The sequence below is a fragment of the Lampetra fluviatilis genome, chromosome 28 (genome assembly GCF_964198595.1).
Source record: "Lampetra fluviatilis chromosome 28, kcLamFluv1.1, whole genome shotgun sequence".
Lineage (NCBI taxonomy): Eukaryota > Metazoa > Chordata > Hyperoartia > Petromyzontiformes > Petromyzontidae > Lampetra > Lampetra fluviatilis.
In genome coordinates this window covers 13,249,533-13,269,055 of record NC_136302.1, presented here as the reverse complement: position 1 = coordinate 13,269,055, position 19,523 = coordinate 13,249,533, and the positions used below count along the sequence as shown (strand labels likewise).

General features: G+C 53.2%; 1 protein-coding gene across 1 annotated transcript in view; it reads left to right on the top strand.

Annotated features, from left to right (window-relative positions):
- LOC144942825 (period circadian protein homolog 1-like) overlaps positions 1 to 18,705 on the top strand; it is a 31,804-nt gene extending 13,099 nt beyond the window's left edge. The window contains 19 exon segments of the mRNA XM_078869819.1: positions 308 to 359; positions 519 to 667; positions 1,428 to 1,481; positions 2,892 to 2,970; positions 3,391 to 3,497; positions 3,968 to 4,121; positions 4,648 to 4,771; positions 5,205 to 5,345; positions 5,943 to 6,041; positions 6,044 to 6,071; positions 6,764 to 6,935; positions 7,444 to 7,583; positions 8,783 to 9,001; positions 10,151 to 10,432; positions 10,942 to 11,981; positions 12,852 to 13,059; positions 13,658 to 13,838; positions 14,272 to 14,422; positions 14,594 to 18,705. Coding sequence (XP_078725945.1) covers positions 308 to 359; positions 519 to 667; positions 1,428 to 1,481; positions 2,892 to 2,970; positions 3,391 to 3,497; positions 3,968 to 4,121; positions 4,648 to 4,771; positions 5,205 to 5,345; positions 5,943 to 6,041; positions 6,044 to 6,071; positions 6,764 to 6,935; positions 7,444 to 7,583; positions 8,783 to 9,001; positions 10,151 to 10,432; positions 10,942 to 11,981; positions 12,852 to 13,059; positions 13,658 to 13,838; positions 14,272 to 14,422; positions 14,594 to 14,968 — 3,755 coding nt within the window. The 3' untranslated portion in view covers positions 14,969 to 18,705.
- Positions 18,706 to 19,523: the final 818 nt, after the last annotated feature.

The window sequence follows — 19,523 nt, the reverse complement described above, 5'->3', positions numbered from 1 at the left end:
CAAAAGACGCAGATTTAGCATGACGCTCCGGGTGCGTCGCACTCGATGCGGATAGCGAGCGATGCGGTGGGTAACGAATGAAGGAAGGAGGCACTCTCCCAGATGGTGACTTAACAGGGGTACTTCGATAGGGCCCGGGCCCACCTCTCTACGGCTTTTGTTGTGCTCACTCTGACATCACAATCCGTGCATTGACCGTATTCCGCTTTGGCGAGGTGCCCAGACATTTGACTCTGATCGTCGCGTGGTGCTGCAATGTCGCGAGGTGAGATCCTCGGCAAGGCTAACCTCGTGGTGTCATCCACAGCCGCTGCTGCGTTTGAATATCCCCAGGAGAAGCCGTTCTTTTGCCGAATCCGGTGAGACCCACTTCCCACTCGTTATTTTATAAGTTACTGTGAGTGTTCTTTTCATGTTTGAAAACAAAACAAATAAAACAAGATGATGATACAGATGTTGTTGATGAAGACGCGGATGATGATGATGATGATGACGTGTGCTCGCCACTCCCTGTGCAGGGGGGGAGGCAGTAAGGACGAGGCAGTGTACCTGCCGTTCCGGCTCACCCCGTACCTCATGAAGGTTCGCGAGGGCGAAGACGGCGCCGACGCGGGTGGGGAGCCATGCTGCCTGGTGCTCGCCGAGCGCGTGCACTCGGGCTACGAAGGTGAGAGTGCGGTGCCGTCTCTACTCCTCACGTACTTACAGTGCAACCAGTGTACAACTACAATGCACAGACACGACAACCACTGCTGTTCAATACCAAGCGACCAGTAGCATCCGTCACGAGCCTCTTCCACAGAGGCTGACATCGGCAAGTCCACTCGGCTCCACATCCTCATCCTCCTGTACTGCATCGGTTCATCTATCTCTAGCCCATGCCGCACCCATTTAGCCCCCTCTATATCTGGCCAAACAGAAGCTGTTTGGGCATGCGGCGGCTAGGCACGCGGGCTACGTGACTCAGCCAATGCAGCCTCACCTGCTGGAGGAGCTTGTTGATGGGACTGTGTTCAGATCTTTCAAGGATCTGTGAGCTCGAACAATCCAGTCTGGTGAAACCCAGGATGGAACGTAGGCAGGTGAGCCTACACATGTCAAGGCAGTGCATATGTTCCATTAAAGAAGTCCACATTTTACAACCTTAGAGAAGAGAAGGAATGAATGTGGCCGAAAAGACCCGGAGCCTCATGTAAAGTGGCAGGGCCAGACGACTTCAACAAAACCTAACACAGCCAATTAGCCAATAGTGCCACTCAACTGCTTTGAAGTGAGACCTCCAATGCCAAACTGGAGCTGGCCCTGATCACACTGCCCAAGTACAAGGACTCCACCACAATCTCTCCACAACCGCCCGTGCGGATAGCCCGTTCACGTGTCCGCCTGTGTCTTGTCCTTGCGGCGTCTATCCTGTGTCTGGTGTATAGAACAAGTGCGCTGGCTAGGAGTATCCGAAACGCTCTTAAACGTACAAATCAAGAGTAAGTGGAAATATGCGATGCATTGTTACAGTTCGCTGAAGTTCGCCTGTGCAATGCACGCTAAGCAATGGAATTCGCTACGATTGCTGAGATTTTTTACGGACACAAGTCCCGAGTGGCTTTTTCTTTTAGTGATTGCACGATTTTTTTGGACATCATTGGCGTATGTCATGTGACATCATCCATGATGTAACAAAGTGCTTCTTTTGGGATGGACATGAGAGAAATCAAAATTTCCACTTTCGCTGTTGTAAAATCTTCTCCCATTCAGGCAAATGCAACGGCGGCAAATCAACAACAAAAATTACTCGATTTAAAAAGGTCCGGCCACTTCTTGGAACCCGCTGATGGAGTGCATACGTTCTCTCCCACTGACTGCTTGTAGCGTCGCACCGAATAGGAGAGTCATGACCGGTCTTTTCAGAGGTCATACCTTAGAATATATGAATGTGCTGGCCCCTCCTCCACTGATCAAATGAACGAGCGCATGAGTACGATGTTCAGCTTGTGATGACCGACGCGCAGGTGTTTATCCACAACACCAAACAAAAACGGCTGCAGCTCTCTCCTCTACAGCCTCCCCACGCCCCTCGCGTCCGAATTCCACACGATTCACACTCGGCATCTTCTAGATCCTCTGTGGAACTTGCCCCTTCCTACCTCTCCCTGCTCATCTCACGCTACTCCTCTCCATACATTCTCTTCTCCAGCAACCAAGGCGAAGCCCCCCGTAAACATCCGCTCATTCTGTGCTGCCCCCACTGTCTGATTCTCCCATCCCTCAGCCACGTGTGCTGTTGTCTCCCTGCCCTTGTTGAAGTCCAGTCACTTATTTATCTCTTGTGCATTTCACTGACTGCTTCTTTGTATTCGTAAAATAAATGTGCTCACTGTTGCTGTTCAGCGGCTTGGGATGTTGGCAAGATTGTTGGCAAGATCTGGTACTGGTATTATGTTGAGCTTTATCACAGTTGTGATGCTAAATCTAACGAAGACAGCTGCTTGAGCAGTGGCCCCATAGAGACCTTTCCACAGGGTATAAGGGAGCTGCTATGACATAACGGTCCACACACTGGACTTCCATTCCATCTCCCGGGGCGGCAGTTGAAACAATGGGGCAAGTTTCTTGAACCCCCCCAACCACCCACCACCACTGTCCACCCAGCAATGTAAATGGGTATGGCACAGCCGATCGGGAGGACCCGTGTCGTGGGGTAAAGTGTGGGTACGCCCACCTCTTCCAACACGTCTGTTCAACGTCGAAAAGTAGACCAAATACCCTCAGGAGGGGCTGTCTAGAGCATCCTCGAGCGAAGGCCATTCTACTAGCAGTGTCGTGAGCGAGTCGTTGCAGGGCTGCGCCTTTGCCGTGTACGGTGCGTGACCCGCGCCGTCCTGCTGTGCTCACAGCGCCACGCATCCCCCCGGAGAAGCGAATCTTCACGACGACACACACGCCGGGCTGCGTCTTCCTGGACGTGGACGAGAGGTGAGCGCTGCCTGGGCTCACGAAGTTTCGCTCGCTGACATCGCCACCACTTTCGCTCTCCGCTGGTGTTCCTCACGGTCCATTGATAAAAGTGAATAAAAATCGGTCCCTTAAGCTCGCGATAAATGCAATTAATTCGTGTCCGAGTATCTGTTATTTAGAGTGTATGTTATTATTCTGCTATGGTTACCGCCGAGGGATAGCGTAGAACCCGCAAGGCCCCCTCGCGGGGTGTGTAGGTAAATGCTGGCCGTTTCTCAGCTGTCACACAATGCCAGAAGATTTCTCTCGACGTTTTTGAGCCATTGGCTTTTTGCTCGGTTACGGTGTTGAAATAAAAACCCGGTGTGACGCATTTTGTCTCGTACCCTCTAGCTGATGCCACCCTCCTGCCCCTGTGTCCCCATTCCTCCTGGACAGGGCGATCCCCCTGCTGGGATACCTGCCCCAGGACCTAGTGGGGACCCCCATGCTGACGTACATCCACCCCAACGACCGGCACCTGATGCTCGCCGTGCACAAGAAGAGTGAGTGCGGGAAACCCCAGGGTTGGGGACCACCGCCCAGAAACCGACAGAGCCCTGAGTGCCACTCCAGAGACGTTTCATTCCCACTGTGAGCACTGAGGGCTCCTCCATTATCACCAATGGTCTTCCACCTTGGTTACAAAGCTCATTTACTTACCTCTGTCTCTATGAGATCCAAATGGGAGCTGAATGCTACAATGCATATCTGTTTCCATGTACATTTTACAAATATTCAGTTTTGGCTTGAAAAGGACACTCCTGCTCTTAGACTGTGTGCTCTTTCCTGGTAATGAAGATTGCCCATCTACCTGTAACCCATCTACATACCTACATCACGACCTGTCTATAATAATTTTCATAGCCATTGGAAATACAGAAGCGTGTTTGTACGCAATCCACACGTGTGTCATCTATCTGCCGTGTCTAATTGTCACATTGTCAATCTTCCTGTCCTCCCGCTCCACCGACAGTCTTGAAGTTTGTGGGGCAGCCATTCGACCACTCCCCGTTCCGCTTCTGCTCGTACAACGGGGACTACGTGACCATCGACACGAGCTGGTCGAGCTTCGTCAACCCGTGGAGCCGCAAGGTGGCATTCATCATCGGCCGCCACAAAGTCCGCACGTGAGTCCGCCGGTCGAACGGGCGTGACCTCGCGGCGCGGGGCCGGGCCTGGCTGATGGATGTGCTAGCGCAAGGCAGGCGCGGAGGGAGGGTGGCCCACACGGGGGTTTCATGGGGCCTGCACTCGCCCGGGAGAGCCTCGTCGACCCTCGCCACTTTTGCTGAGGAGGGGGTCCCACTACGTCGTGGATGTTTGGCCACGCATTCCACGTTCGTAATGAGAGTTGGCTTCGTGTGAGAGGAAACTGGATAATCAGGAGAAAACCCATCGCACAGTTGGATTTAAGAATCAATTTTCTGTATTTCCACCTTGCAGCAAAGCGGGTTTGGGAGTTTTGTAAGCAATTTGCTTGATCCACCAGCCCTTGCTCCCAAAGTCCTGGATCACAGGCCTGGGGGACGAATGGAGCGGCAGCGTTAGGCGTTCATCTAGAGCGCGCAGGTTAGGATTTTTTTGTCACGGCGCCCCACGTGACCCCCTTGCCTGTTGTGTCCCCCCTCTCTGGTCCCTCTCCCCATCCCCCAGAGGCCCCCTCAACGAGGATGTGTTTGCGAGCCCCGCGACCGTGGTGGTTGGCGAAGTGGAGCCGCGGGCTCCGGACTCGGACGTCGCCGACATCCAGGAGAGGATCCACAAACTCCTGCTGCAGGTGCGGCCTGCATGCTGAGCGCACCTCTCTCTGTGCATTATCTTTGTTAGGTTCCTCCTTCGTTTCCTCTTGTTCATTTCCAGCAGCTGTTACAATGGCTGTCATCGGCAAATCTGAGATCATTATTCCTGTCTTCATATATGTTTATGCCTTTATTTCTCCAATCCAATCTTTGTAAAAAAAAAATTCCCAATGTTCACTGTGAATAACTTTTCACGAAGCGCGTGACTTCCCGCCTGACTCCCCTTACACACACGCAGTGCCGCGCTGGCCCTCGCGGACGCTTGCTAACGGCGTGTCGTCTGCGTGTCGTCTGCGTGTCGTCTGCGTGTCGTCTGCGTGTCGTCTGCGTGTCGTGTGCGTGTCGTCTGCGTGTCGTCTGCGTGTCGTGTGCGTGTCGTGTGCGTGTCGTCTGCGTATTGCCCGCCCGCAGCCCGTGCACAACAATGGCTCGAGCGGCTACGGGAGCCTCATGGGCAGCAACGGGCATGACTCGCACGGGCACCGGCTGAGCTTCGCTTCCTCCAGCGAGGGCACTGGCGCCGCACCTGATGACGGCCACGCGGACAAACCCGTACGTTCCGGCGCCAGGCGCACGCACGCACGCACACACACACGTTTGCACGGATACAAAGATCCCCCGCATAGCCTGCGCAGGCTGCCGAGGGAACTGCCGTCATGTGGAGGCCAGCCACGTGCTGGTGGTGGTTTGGTCAGCACCACACCCGACTGCTTTTTTCCCCTTAGTGCCAATGTTTACCAGATACTCGTGTAAGGCTGTGTCTACTTAGGGGAGGCCAAGGACAAGTTCAGATATTCGTCGCTGATGTTGGCCGCGAGCGAGTCTCTCCATAGGTTAGGTTGGCTGTGAGCAGGCCACAGTCAATTTGTAGGACAACCACTGTTGACTTCCACACAATGTGGTACTCGTTTTATCGACCCCTGAGAAACAGTCCGGTTATGAGTCACTCTCTCCACTGCTGAGCCACCCCAGGTGGTGAATCTCGTATCTGCAGGGGGGCTTAGTGAGAAAGTCGTGAGGGGGGTGGATGTGGATTTGTCTGGCGAGTAACCAATCGGTGCCCTCTGCGCGTCTGTGCGTGCGTGTCCTTGCATGGTCCCCTCCATCCCTCTCCACTGCTCACGCTGCCCACCGCCACACGCCATGCAGATGTCATTCGCCCAGATTTGCGTGGACGTGCAGCAGCTGACGAACCCCGGGCGGCAGCAGCAGCAGCAGCGCTGCCCAGAACCCCTGAGCCGGCGCAGCAGCAGCAGCAGCAGCAGCTCGGAGCGCAAGGTGCTTGCCCCCCTCTCGCCTTGCCCCCTCCCCCCACCCCCGCCTCACATTACTGCCATCGTCATCATAGTTTTTGTTATCGTTAACCTTGTCATCAGCGTGATCAATCGATATTCATTCCTAAAGATAGCGCGATGAAAAAAATGTACGACAGCGCTTGTACACGAGCAGAAAAGTGCAATCTGAATCCATATTCAAATTTATTAGCTTGTCCTACGTACGTTTAAACTCAGGAAATGCGTGATTAAAGAGGTGGGTCTGAGTGCAAATGTAAAACTCTCCATGGACAGGCCCTCTCTTATCCGATGCGGCAGAGAGTGCCACGGGTAGGGGTCACATGCAAAAGCGCCCGAGTTATTCAAAGGGACCTCATTGTCATCATCATCACATCTCTGAAAAACCTCACAGAGCTTGACGCAAAGTACTTGGTATGCAGTTAAACGCGAACTTTGGACAATCGCACAAACACGCACCCAAATCTGTATAACGGCTTCTTACATTTTTACACACAACTGTAAAGGCCTGTGAAGAGATACCCTGCACCAGGGCTTGAACCCAGGTTGTCCATCCGTACCGACTCCGAGTGGTTGTTCCCAAGAGCGATGGTGGGTCACGGCCCCGTGGTGTCCGCGTTCGGCGCAGTGGAGATGATACAAGCCTCTGCCACCTCGTGTTGCCCCCTTCCCTCGCAGTGGGAGATCGAGGCCAGATGGTGCTGCCCAAGGCCGTGCTGGAGATGGGCCGAGAAGGCCCGCGGGCCGGACGCGAGCGCTCAGCCAGAGCCGTCACGGACGAGACCGGCAAGAAGGAGCAGACGGCCATGCCGTCCTACCAGCAGATCAACTGCCTCTACTCCATCATACGGTACGCTTGCCCTCCTGCATCCATCGTACTGAGTGTGGGGTGTGCTGGTGATGTGGCCTCATAAAGCATCTAAATGTGACCTCCTTTGGAGAAACAGAAACGACACATTCATTGGTCGTGGCAGGGGTGGCACAATGGCGACACGCATGCCCCACAGAAAGAAGGGCTTGCTTGCAATATCCGACTTGGGCACCTTGCTGTGTTCTCTCTCTGTTCTGCATGGGTTTCCTCCAGGTGCTTCAGTTGCCTCCTGCAGCTAAATATATCATACAATGCCACTGGTATTGGCCAAAACATCTCAATGTTGCAAAATAACGTATAAATAACTCAACAGAGATCCCCATGGCAACATCGTGCCTTACAACATTAACTTGGCAGGACCTTTTTGAAAGGGAGTATCAAGCGAGGCTTGGGTAAACGAGCGGAAACAAAGTAGAATGACGGCACGCCAGTTCACGATGAGCACGGCCACCGATGTTGATGTTGCGTCATGTTGCTGTGCGCACAGATACCTGGAGAGCTGCAACGTGCCCAAGGCAGAGAAGCGCAAGTGCCCGGCCTTGTGCGAGGCCTCCTCCTCGACCTCGGACGACGAGAAGCCGGACGTGGCCGCACAGGATCCGAGCGGAGCCGAGATGGACCCGGAAGGTGAGGTGTTGGCCGCAACCGCCTGTAATTACCACAGCGCGTGGCGATTATGCCTCTTGGCACCCGATATTGATGTAGGAAAGCCGGTGCTTTCGTAACAAAAGTAACATCGGGGATATGTTTTTGGGATAATTAAATAGCTCGAGGACATTTGCTGCATTGGCAAGTAATCGTGGCAAAGGTGCCACGTGGCCTCCCTGCTCGTATTCATTACAAGTCACAAGCGAGGCAATGCGTCGGCCTGCTCACATGGGGGTGGGACGCTAGGCTCCAGTGGCAGCCCTGTGCCAGTAGGGTACATTCCACGTTCCAATGGCAGCGGCCAGTGTCCCTCTTGGACGAACACGACTGCCTTCCTACAAAGTGCCGGTAAATGTATTCAGTAAATAGCGATTACAAGACGAGCCTCTCTTAGCGATAAACGCAGTGAATTCACCCCATCGTTATTAAGCATGTCGACAAATCTATTATTTAATTAGTTTATCCATTTTGCACACCAAGTACATTGCTGGTGAATTCGGTAACTTCCCGCTTGCTTCATAAGCACCATCAGCATGTGGAATTCATTGACAAATTCGGGTTACGGCTGAGTGGCGTGGAGCAGTAGCATAGTGGTTCGCACACTTTGCTACAAATCTGCTGAACCTGGTTCGATTCCTGGCCATGGCTGACATCGGTGGCGAGTGATAACTGGACCAGCCCTGCCTTCGCCAACCTGCACTGATCGGAGTGGTGAAGTAGAATCAAACAACCCCAGTACCGACATGGCATGGGGAGGCCCTCATCCAGCAGTGGATTGACAGGGCTGTGCGTTTTGTTTCGAAGGCCACGCATCTCTCGTGATGGCCATGGTAGACGAGGGCGACAGTCGCAAGCAATCGTCACCGGCAATAATTGCTCAACGATTTTCTACTCTTTAAATTTTATTCCAAATCTGGACCAATCTGATTGCACGTGGACACATTGGGTGCCGACTTCCAATGAGAAAGTAGTCGGAGGTAATTCAGCTAACCAATGAAAACACTTGCATGATGCTTCTTTCATTGGCTAGCCACAATTCCGTCGAGCCTCGTAGTAAACCTGTTGCCGGTGACAATTGGTGGCGGCGATCATCCTAGAATTGCCGTAGCGCGTCACTGCGTTCCGTCAACTCGAGAGCGCGAAACTAAGGCACGAATCTCTCGTGGTGGTGGCGGCAGCAGTGATGGAGGCGGAGCCCGAGATGGCGGTGGACCCCGTGGAGCCGGTGGCGCCGCCCGTCATGGCGACGCCGCCGCCGCCTCCGCCGCCGCTGGCCCCGCTGCCACTGCCCCTGAGCAAGGCGGAGAGCGCCATGTCGGTGACGAGTCAGTGCAGCTACAGCAGCACCATCGTTCACGTGGGCGACCGCGACAAAAAGAACCAGCCGCCCGACTCCGGTACGGCACTGCGCTGTCGTGGCGCTCGAGGGAGGCGAGTGGGCGAATGCACCGGGGAACCTAGCGGCAGCTGCTTCACGAAACGTTACGTGGTCACGTTGCCGTTTGCTTGACGTGGCGAGGAGATTCGGGAGGTGCTCGTAACAGCTGGCGGATCGTCGGTGCTGCTAGAATTCAATGCCAGGTTTCAGCCGCCTGTGACTTAGTTGGGAAAAGTCGTTGCAGCACAATGTGGATGGTGATGCGGCCCAGAGGTAGCGTGTTCTCCGCTTGTTGTAGAGATTTGCGATTCAAATTGATACGCCGCACCGGTTATTTCTGCGAGTGTATTAACCATTAAATATGCACCGTGACATCATTGGAAATGAGTAGGCCATTGTGTGCCGGTGTCATGTTCCAAATTTACACCACAATTTACTTGATTAAAATGTGATGCAAGGTGCTTTGATTTGCTGAGGCATTTCAGCAAAGCCTTAAGAATACAAAGATTATCGCTATTAAACCAGCTTCACTTAACCCATGAAATGTATCAAGGTCAAGCTCCAATTCAATTTGATGTTTGTAATGTGGCCCAGGCCGGAATACAGCACTTAGACGACAAGTGGCTGAGAACTTGCGTGTTAAATGATCATAGCTCACGATTTATAACATGGGGAAAAACTTAACATGGCCCAGGTGGTTTAATGATTCACCTCCTGGAAATTCCATAAATACTCCTAGTTAGTGGCCACCATTTAATTCAAGATTTAATTATTTTATTGCCCCATTTTACCATTTTCTTTGTATCGCTGCTTTTTTTGTTTGCACAATTTGTTCGCTCGTGTCGCCCAGAATACCCAGGCCACAGTGCCCCCAGGCAGCGTGGTGTGAGAGAGGCTGCCGCTTCACCTCGCCTATTCGTTCATTTTGACGCGGCAACATGGCGTTGACGTTCCCTGTCCACGTAAAAAATGTCCCCTGCATGGTGCCCGCAGCCTGCACCAACCCTAACAGGCCCCCTTAGTTGAGAGCCGCTGGCTTCGTGTGATTTGAACAGATGGCATGAATATATTTTGCGCTAAACCGCAAATAACCGAGTCTCACGTGCACAATTCTACGCGTGCAAGCACACATTTTGAGTGACGTGTCGACATGTCGTTGCGCATCTAGAAATCGCTGCTCTGGAGGACACGCCCAACATGGGAGGCGGAGACTCTCCCGAGACGCCCGGCAAGGGGGGCACGGCCCCCCCGCCGGAGAAGGAGCGCGAGAGGGAGGAGTACAAGAAGGTGGGCCTCACCAAGGAGGTGCTGTCGGCCCACACGCTCAAGGAGGAGCAGACGTACATCCAGCGCTTCCTGGCGCGCGACGGCACCACCAACTTCTGGGCGTTCGGCTCCCCGCACCGCTTTTGCTTACCGAGCCAACACCGCGGCCGCTCACGCGACAGAGGTGACCTCCCTCCTCCACCCCCTCCCCCTGTCCACCTCCACCCACCCCACCCCGGTCAGCTCGTGGAGGGTTGCTCCTTCTCTGCTGCTGCCCTGCTGGCCTCCAGTGGTGGCGCAGTCGCCGCGTGTTGCGAAGGTTTCGCGTTTTGAATCCGGCAGGCCGGCTGGGCCAATACTGTGATGCATTCATCAAAAAATAGTACGCGCCATTTGCTTCACTCGCAGTGAACGATAAAGATGCCGTGACATAATTCAAAGAAGACTTGGACGTTGTGCCTGCGCCAAGGTCCAAACTTTTCAAATGTTCCAAATTACTCGCAAATTAATCAAATAGGAAACGCATAAAATTAGTTTACCTTTATGGAAAAACCTCAGCAGCATCCTCAGGCTTTATTGGGTAAACAAGCGTCGTAGTTATAATAATGATGATGATGATAACTATGCATTCTGTTACGTTCCTGTGCTAATTTGTAATGGGAATGTATGTATGTTGTTCGTCTCTGCGTGCAGGCGTCCACGGCCTGTCTCATCAGAGCTCCAAGGTGAGCGGCCCCACCCTGCGCCGCGCCGGCGGCGTGGGCACCGGTGCCGGCACCTCCGGCCGACTCGGCAAGTCGAAGCCCAAGCGAGCGAAGCAGCAGCAGGAGTCGTCGGACAGCGGGCCCGGCTCCACCTACGCGCAGACGCCCTTCCAGCACCGCGCCACCGCCGGCACCCGGTTCCAGCCGACCGTCGAGCAGGTGGCGGCCTGCAGCCAGAGCTGGTTGCCCTCGGACGAGTGCTTGGGCCCACTGCCCCAGCACGTGGCCTCCCTGCCCCCTCACGTGGCGGTGGGGCCCCCGGGGCTGGGGCCGCAGGGCGTGGGGCTCTACCAGCTGTCCTACCCGCTGCCCGTGCTGCCCGGCTTCCAGCCCGTCTCCGCCGAGGCCCAGTTCCCAGCGGCCGCCGTGGCGGCGGCGGCGGTGCCGCCGTACCTGGCGCCCGTGCTCACGTTCGTGATGCCGCAAAACTACCTCCTGCCCGCCGCCGGCTGCTACCAGGTGGCCGGCTCTGCGCAGGGGCCCGCGCCGGCCGTGTACGCTCTGCCGCCGTTTGCGCTGGCCTCCGCGGGAGCGCCGGGGCTGATCGCCGACCCTTCCCAGGCCTCCGCGGCCACGCCGGCCGCGTCGATGGCGACGATGTCATCGCTTACGTCGGCGCCGGCTTCCTCGGGGCGGTACCCGCGGTGCATCATCGCCACCGGCGTGGAGGAGGAGGAAGAGGAGGAGGCACCGGGCGCGGACGACGTGGACATGGGAGAGGCGGTGGATCTGCTGGCGGCCGTGGAGCCGGCGGCGCTGGCGGGATCGCGGGCTTCCACGCCAGGCGTGCTGGCGGCACCGCTGTCACCCGGCCTGGAGGAGCAGGACTCCGCGCCGTCGCTTTTCGACCAATCGCGGTGCAGCTCCCCGCTGCAGCTCAACCTCCTCAACTTGGACGAGGCGACGCCGCGCGCCAACGAGCGCGCCGACGGCGGCGCCGGCGCTGAGCAGCAGCCCGGCGAGCAGCAGGTACGGGGCCCGGCGTGCGGGATGCACTCGGGGGCCCACTCAACCTCATAAATTGGACCCTCGCAGCAATGGTTTTGGTCAAATCACCTCCCCCTAAATCTTGAAAAATATCCGTAGCCAAGCACCAGGCAGCGGCTCACCATGGAGTCACTCTCACACAATTCACCCAACACTCGCTCCACCATCAATCTCTCAAATCACCTGAAAATCCTCAGTATCACCTTGGACTCCACATTCTCACTCGACAACCACGTCCTCTACACAGTAAAAACATCTTAGGGGCTTATGGTACATCTGTCCACCATTGACTACAGCCACTGTGAACACTCGAGCTTGTAGCATTGTAGGCACTCGCCTTGAATATTGCAAAGCCATCCTTATTCACACATTATAAAAACAGCTCAACAAACTACAGCGGCTTCAAAGCAACCTGTCTCGTGTTGTTGTGGGCATTAGGCATGACCACATGACTTCCATGGCTTCACAGAAATCTTTGCACTGGCTCCACATCAAAGCAAGGGTACAGGACAAGATCGCTATCCTGTGCCCATAATCTGCTCATCGTACCCAGGACTGTCCTGGATAAGTGTCATTCGTCCGTCGCTGCACTCCCACTACACATGCTCAGCATCTATGCAGCATCCACCTTCAAATGCCAGTTCAAGGCTCTCATTAGTTCTCACCCGTTCAGGTTCTCTCCAGTTCAGGCCGCATACGAAGGACTTTGAGCTCTGGCTCCGGGCCTCCGAGTTCTCTGTTGAATGTTGCTTTCAATTCGTGAGATATGTGCATGACAAATTACGTTTGTTATTATTAGTATTGTTATGCATGTGTAAGCCCCCTACAGCATCCGGCTTCATTTTTTTCCAGGATGCCAGCGAAGAGGGGAACAACAACGACACAATGTCCACTTCCAGCGACCTCCTGGACCTGCTGCTACAGGAGGACTCCCACTCGGGCACAGACTCGGCCGCCTCGGGCTCGGGCTCCTCGGGCTCGGGGTCGTCGGGTTCGCGCTCGCTCGGCTCCGCGGGCTCGGGCGGCTCCAACGCCTGCGACACGTCGCGCAGCGGCACAGGTGAGCGCACGGACTCGCCTCCACGCAGATGCGGACGCTCGAGCGAATCGATACCGGAGACTAACGTGGGGCGGTGATTTGATGCGGCGGTGGCGCGTTCGCTACTCGTTCACGTCCAGCAGGCTGCCCTGTGGGTGGTGCGCTAACCGTGCAGGCCATCTAATTACCTCGCAGTGGACGTTAATATCCCGTAACGTAATTCGAAAAGAGTTGGCTGTTGTGTGCTGGTGCCATGGTCCAAATTTGCTGAATTAAAATAAATGTACCTGCAAATTACTCGATTTAAATTTAAACAGCAACATTGCCCCTCATGAAAAACTTGGTAGGACCCTCTTGAAAAAGTCTTGAGACTCGGTGAAGCTTTTCTGGATAAACGTACGGAATTTTTATCTGACAAAATGAGTGGTTGATTGAAACCCACATTTGAACCCAAATGAATTGGCTCGGTGATCTGACGTGGTATTATATATATTTATGTGGCGAGACAGACATGGATAGAGGTGAATCGTCTGCTTGGTTATTTTGTGATGTGGTGTTAGCACCTTCCTGTGTAGCGGCGTTAATTTATGTCGACTCCTCGTGTATGGGTCACCTGCAGGCAGCACGAGCAACACCAGCCAGTACTTTGCAAGCAATGACTCATCGGAGGTTGACCAGAAAGAGCGCAAGGAGAGGGAGGAGGACAACAAGTTCAAGCAGCTGTTGCTGCAGGACCCCATCTGGCTGCTCATGGCCAACACCAACGAGTCGGTCATGATGACCTATCAGCTGCCCTCCCGGTGAGTCAACAGTGTTATTTGAAAACACGTAGAAACTGTTACCCCCAACTGCAAAAACTTGTCAGGATCCTGCTGAAAAAGAGTCTTGGGACTCCTGGAGGCTTTCCTGGTTAAATAGTGTATATTAATAATAAAGCAGTTCAGTTAAGGTGAGTTGATAATACTGGATGGGCAGGCCTGGGCAGGGCAGTGTTGGATAAGTCAAGTACGTTGTTGTTGGGAGGTGAGCATAGTGGCTTTTTGGTGAGCGGGCAGCCTGGTGGGTGAACAGATGCTCTTGTGGGTGAGCGGGTGGGTTAGTGGATAAGTGGGTGGGCTTGGTGGGCGATTGGGCAAGCTGGTGGGAAGATGAGTGTTGGGCGAGCGGGTGGGGTGGTGGGTGTGTTGTCGAGCAATGAGGCCAGAGAAACAACCGTTTTCTCTCTTATCGCAGGGACGTGGAGACCGTTCTCAAGGAGGACCGCGAGAAACTCAAGGAGATGCAGAAGCTGCAGCCTCGCTTCACGGAAGCACAGCGCCGGGAGCTGTGTGAGGTGCACCCATGGCTCAAGAAAGGAGGGCTCCCCGTGGCTATCAACATCCAGGTGCGACTTTGCAACCCAAACATTGCATTCATCCCGATTACTAAGCCATTAATATAATTCGAAATGTATCTCGAGACCGTTGCGTGTTTCCCTTCATTGTGTATTTGTGCTGTCGTTCGCCATTTGCGAAAGCCAGTGTGGATTGTAACGTTTTGTCGTCATGGCTGCCAGGTGTGCGAGTGCGGCAGCACCACGAGCACCAAGGCCTCGGCCCCGTTTGACGTGGAGACGCACGAGATGGACGATGGCGGGATGCTCGAACTAGGCGAGGAGGGCTCGGGCGTGGCCCAGCAGGCCGGCACGGTGGCGCCCCAGCCCATGCTGCTGCCCCCGCCACCGCCAGCTCCGTTCGGTGGCACCGTTTCCGCGGCGATGCGTGCGGCCCACAAGACCGCGCAGGCCTCTGAGGGCATCGCCATGGAGACGGGGGTGTTGAGGAGGGACTGGCAGCAGCGAGGACAAATTGTGTCACCGGCGAAACGAGCGCAGCAGCAGCAGCAGTCGGAGACAGCCTCTGAATTTGCGTGGCCCTCAGCGTGCAAGTAGCGTGGCGGTGCAAGGTGTGAGGCTCGCAATCTAAACGACTTTCGTTTGAGAGATGTTGCTGGTACGTACTGTGAGGAATGGTCAAAGCGCAGCTCAGTTTTGGCAGAGGATTGTGAACAATTGGGCAAGGGCGGCTCGATATAAATCGTGTGCCCGGTTGCTGCCGTGTCATCGGTGGCGCTGCGCAGACAAAGGTGGCTGTGCCTGAGTGGCGCAAATTCCCTTGAACGCAGGCGTGCATTGGGCTGGCCACAGCAGTCGCCCACAAACAGCGCTACCAACACGGCGAGTATGCGTCTTTGTGAGTGGGTGTTGAATGAGGGGGTTTCCCATATGCGTGTGCATGTACACGCCCAGGCGAAGAGATCACTCTGGATTCAAATTCCATAAGCAGCCCAGCACAGGTGTGCACAAAGGTAGGTGTGCGAACTGATTCAACTCAAACGTATGTGATTGCATTGGTAGCGATCTAAACGAGTTGGTTAGCGTCGACAGGCTCCGTGAGTAGAGTCGGGGTACAGTCTATGGGTTTGGACTGACACAACATGAGTAAATGCAAAGGCACGAGACTTGTCTTATGGCTGCTCGCAATGCAAATGAATGGAGCCAGTCAAGTGAGAAGATTGACCTAGAAATAGGTGGAAACAAGGCATCTCCACAATTGAAAAGCATGGACTGGAGGATCACTCGTCCCGAGTGTCCTCGGGTTGTCTTTGTTACTCGTGATAAACCTCCATGTCTGTCTGACTGCGCTGGACGCTATCAGCACTGTTTTTATCCCCTAGTTACCTCATTTTTCATTGCGAACTTGTCTCTGGGGAAACAAAAAAAAACAATTTCAAGCGGACAGAAGACAGAAAACGGCTCGCGGTCTGGGGGCCACGGGGAACCAATGAACTCGAACAAGATTTTGCTGGTAGACGCCCCCACCCGACTCACTGTGGCGCTCTTATGGGCCTGGTAATGATTACTGCTGTAGACTCTATGCCTTGTGCATCTCGCAACCAAACACGAGCTCATCTCATCGCTTCACCTCCACACTGGTTATCCTGCTGGGCTGCCATTTCATCTTCAGTTTCAACCATCGGCCATCATCACCCTTAGCAATGTGTCGTGGCCCATGCCCACAGTCAATATGATGTCTCTTATTTGTATTTGTTCTCCAATCCGTCTGTTGATCTTTGTCTGTCTCTCAGTTGATTCCAAGCATGCATCTCTCCATGCTTCTCTGCATATGCTGCATCTTGTTTTATTATGTAATCAGTGTATTTACAATCAATTTGTAGCAGCTAACATGCATTCTTTGAAAACTGCATTCTTTTGGCAGATGGGTAGGTTTCTATTCATTATCAAACATAGATTTTCAAAAGTACCCCAACCTGCTCTCGATCGCCACCATTTTGATCCCGGTGTGCCTTCAACAATCGTTATGTTTTCCAGTTGTCTCCCTCCAACAGTTACCCGAATTGGTTTAGTGCTCATTCATTTTGAGCACAACTTTACAACTTTAAACATTTATCGTTAAGATTCTTGTGACACCGAGAACATCGCGCTTGGTTGTTTGGTCGCTGTTGGAATGAGCAAGAAAGGCAGCGAGAGATTGTCACCGTGTGATGTCGTGTGGCCCCATTGGTGTCGTCTGCGTCCCTCGGTCTGCAAAGTCTGTCGTCTTGGGTACGTTGCCCTCGATGTAGTGTCACACGCCCACCCCAGACGCTCCAGCAGTACGTTTGACCTTGTTGTAGTGCAGAATGTACATTCGTGATGTACTGGACTCGTGATGAGAGTGCGTGACAACAAACGTGTTCAGCCGTATACTGGGATGTGCTCGTCAGCGTGATGTGCAGTCATGTGCAAAGTGAAACACGGGTCTGCTTGTGTTGACTTCATTGTTGTGTGCTTGACACTGGGTTGTGCTGTATTTCATTGTCTCTTTATTTTATTATTAATGCAGTGTTGTTGTTTTTCCCGTGACCTCATTAACGGAGCGAGATGGAATCGCTCGCTGCGATTGCTCGCCCCACACTCCGACCGTCCTTTTAGTCCGCGTCGGTCTTCTCCATGGTTGGGACTGGAAGACCGCAATGTGGGCAGCAAGGTCGATTGCCTGCCGATTGAGAGGGCCTGTTGTGCCCGACAGCTAGCCATTAATATTATTATTCCGACTACTGCGCTTGTTTACCCAGCAAAGTCCAATTGAGTCACTTTTAGGAGGGTGCTGCCAAGCATTCACAGTAAAAGGCGATGCTTGCTATGTATCATCCCAATTTGGCCAATTTGGACCATGACGAACAGTTTGAACCATATCGTGGCCTAGTGAAATATATGCCCTCTCCATGCTCAAATGGAGGGCAGCACACTTTGCATTGGTGGTGGAAAGTCTACATTCCTGTGGCAGGAGCCCGTCTTTCTGTAAGATAGCCACTTGACTTACCAGGAAGTGATACTCACTTTATCGATACTGGAAGAATTGCTGATGGGCTACGCTCCACTCCCTGAGCAGTATTTGAACTCGCTATCTCGTGATGGTGAGTGAAGGGGCCTGACCACTGATAAGTTACCCTGGCCGTTAAAAAAGTTGTACAATCAAACTGCAGCAACTGCCATGAACCTATCTGCACAGGGCTTTGGGGACACTCCCAGCGGTGGCCTTTGAGAAATGTACATTGTGATTGCTGCTATGAATACTATTATTTATATTCGTGAAAGTGTAACTGTAACGGGAGTGAATAACAAAGTAGACAAAAGTAATTCCTGCTGGTATTGGTCATCACTGATGAGGGAATGTGTTTTGTGGGTTTTGCTATTTTATATATAACTTGATGCTTTGGTTGGACTGCGCGACACTTTATATTGGGCCTGTGGTCACAGTAGTCACTTGCGCTGCATCTTTACATGATAGTCATTTTATTTTTGTATGCGTGTTTAGTTATGTATTTGAAAAAAAACACCCAAAACAGTGTGCAAAAAAGTGAATTAGAAAAATCTTTAAAGCTTCACCCAATGGGGCCGACCGATTCCTGTGCCTGGATGCATGCAGACGCATGTCTGCCCGAATTTATTTTTGTAATCCTGATGAAAATTACGTGCAAGCATTTCATATCTGCACGAGGTCTGGCCCTTGGTTTAATTCGTAAAAGCAACTGCCGTGCATTCAGATGAGTCACAAGTGGTAGTTTGTTTTATCCTGAAGTGCAGCGAATTTGCATGCTGGAGAACGTTCTGCGGTTTTCTACCGGTGTCATCTCATGTCTCTCTTAAAGGGTTTGTGAGGTTCTCTCCTGCAGAGCAAGGGGGTGTATTAACAAGGTAACGGTAGCTGCAGTGTGAATGCGATGCGGCACGGGTGTAAACGTGTAGTTGATCAGTTTAGCATGTACACAAGTGAATGTCCTTGCACATACACGTGAGAGGCTAATGCTGTAAATGTGCATTACGCAGGTGAATAGGGAAACTGCAGGTTTTTAGTGCCTGGTTTTGCTGAATTTTTTTATATTGACATTCGAGAATCCAAATGTCATTTTCACAAGTTGTCTGTGAACAAACTTTCAGATTTCTCCACTGTTTATTATATAATCGTCATGTTTATTGTTATTACAATGTTATATTTTTCAATGAAATGTTCGTCAGGAAATTTCTACCGCTGTTGAGAAATTTGACGTTTTAAGTTCTTGTTTTAGGATGTGTGGATTTCACAAATTTTCGTGAATAAAGTCCTGAAGTGACATTGGTTTGTCTGCCCGGTTTGATGTCGCTCACTTGGTATTGGCAATGTGCTTCATGTTGTGCTTCCTACTGGATTCCCACGCGAATACACAGGAGGTGGTGGCCCTCATATCCCGTTTTGTCCTGAGGCAGTGATGGAGAGTCTCTGTTACTGTGCTGGCCAGGTCACTCGACAGAACAACAACCACTGTTGACTGTTTAAATGTGTCGTGGGTGTTGATAGCGTTATACGCGGTCACCACTACTTACCTGGCGTAGCGCCAGCCATTGGTTAACAGGGGGCGACAGCGAGTACGGTCTGCATGAGGTAACGCCGGTAGGCCAGGGGACCAACCCAGAGAGCGGTTGGGGCCCGGAGGTCCACACCCCAGTCCCCCAGTGGGGGCTGGGGGATTACGCAATAGTCCAGGTCCTTCCAGAAGGTTCCAGAGAGTAGGCGTGGCCAGGGGCGGAGTGACCCTGGCCACCGTATATAAAGCGGACCTCTGAACGGGTTTGCCAGTCGTTGTCAAGCTGAAGACCTGAAGAGCCAGCCTAGACTAGGACCCTGGGAACCCGGGACCCTGGGAACCCGGGACCGAGCGGGCCAGTGGCCGGGACCCGAGAACCTTGGCTGGGTGGGGTCAGGCGAGCACCTCCCCTAGGGCCCCGAGCCGGAGGGCTGAGATCGAGAGTGGTCCCAGTGATGGCGAGCACGATAACCCGCAGGCTTTACCTTTGTTGTTATAAATAAGCGTGTTGCCTCCAGTGAAGATTGGGTCTCCATCATCACCGATACAGGTCACCATACTCAATAGGGATTATCGTTGGTAGGGATATCTTTTAGTAC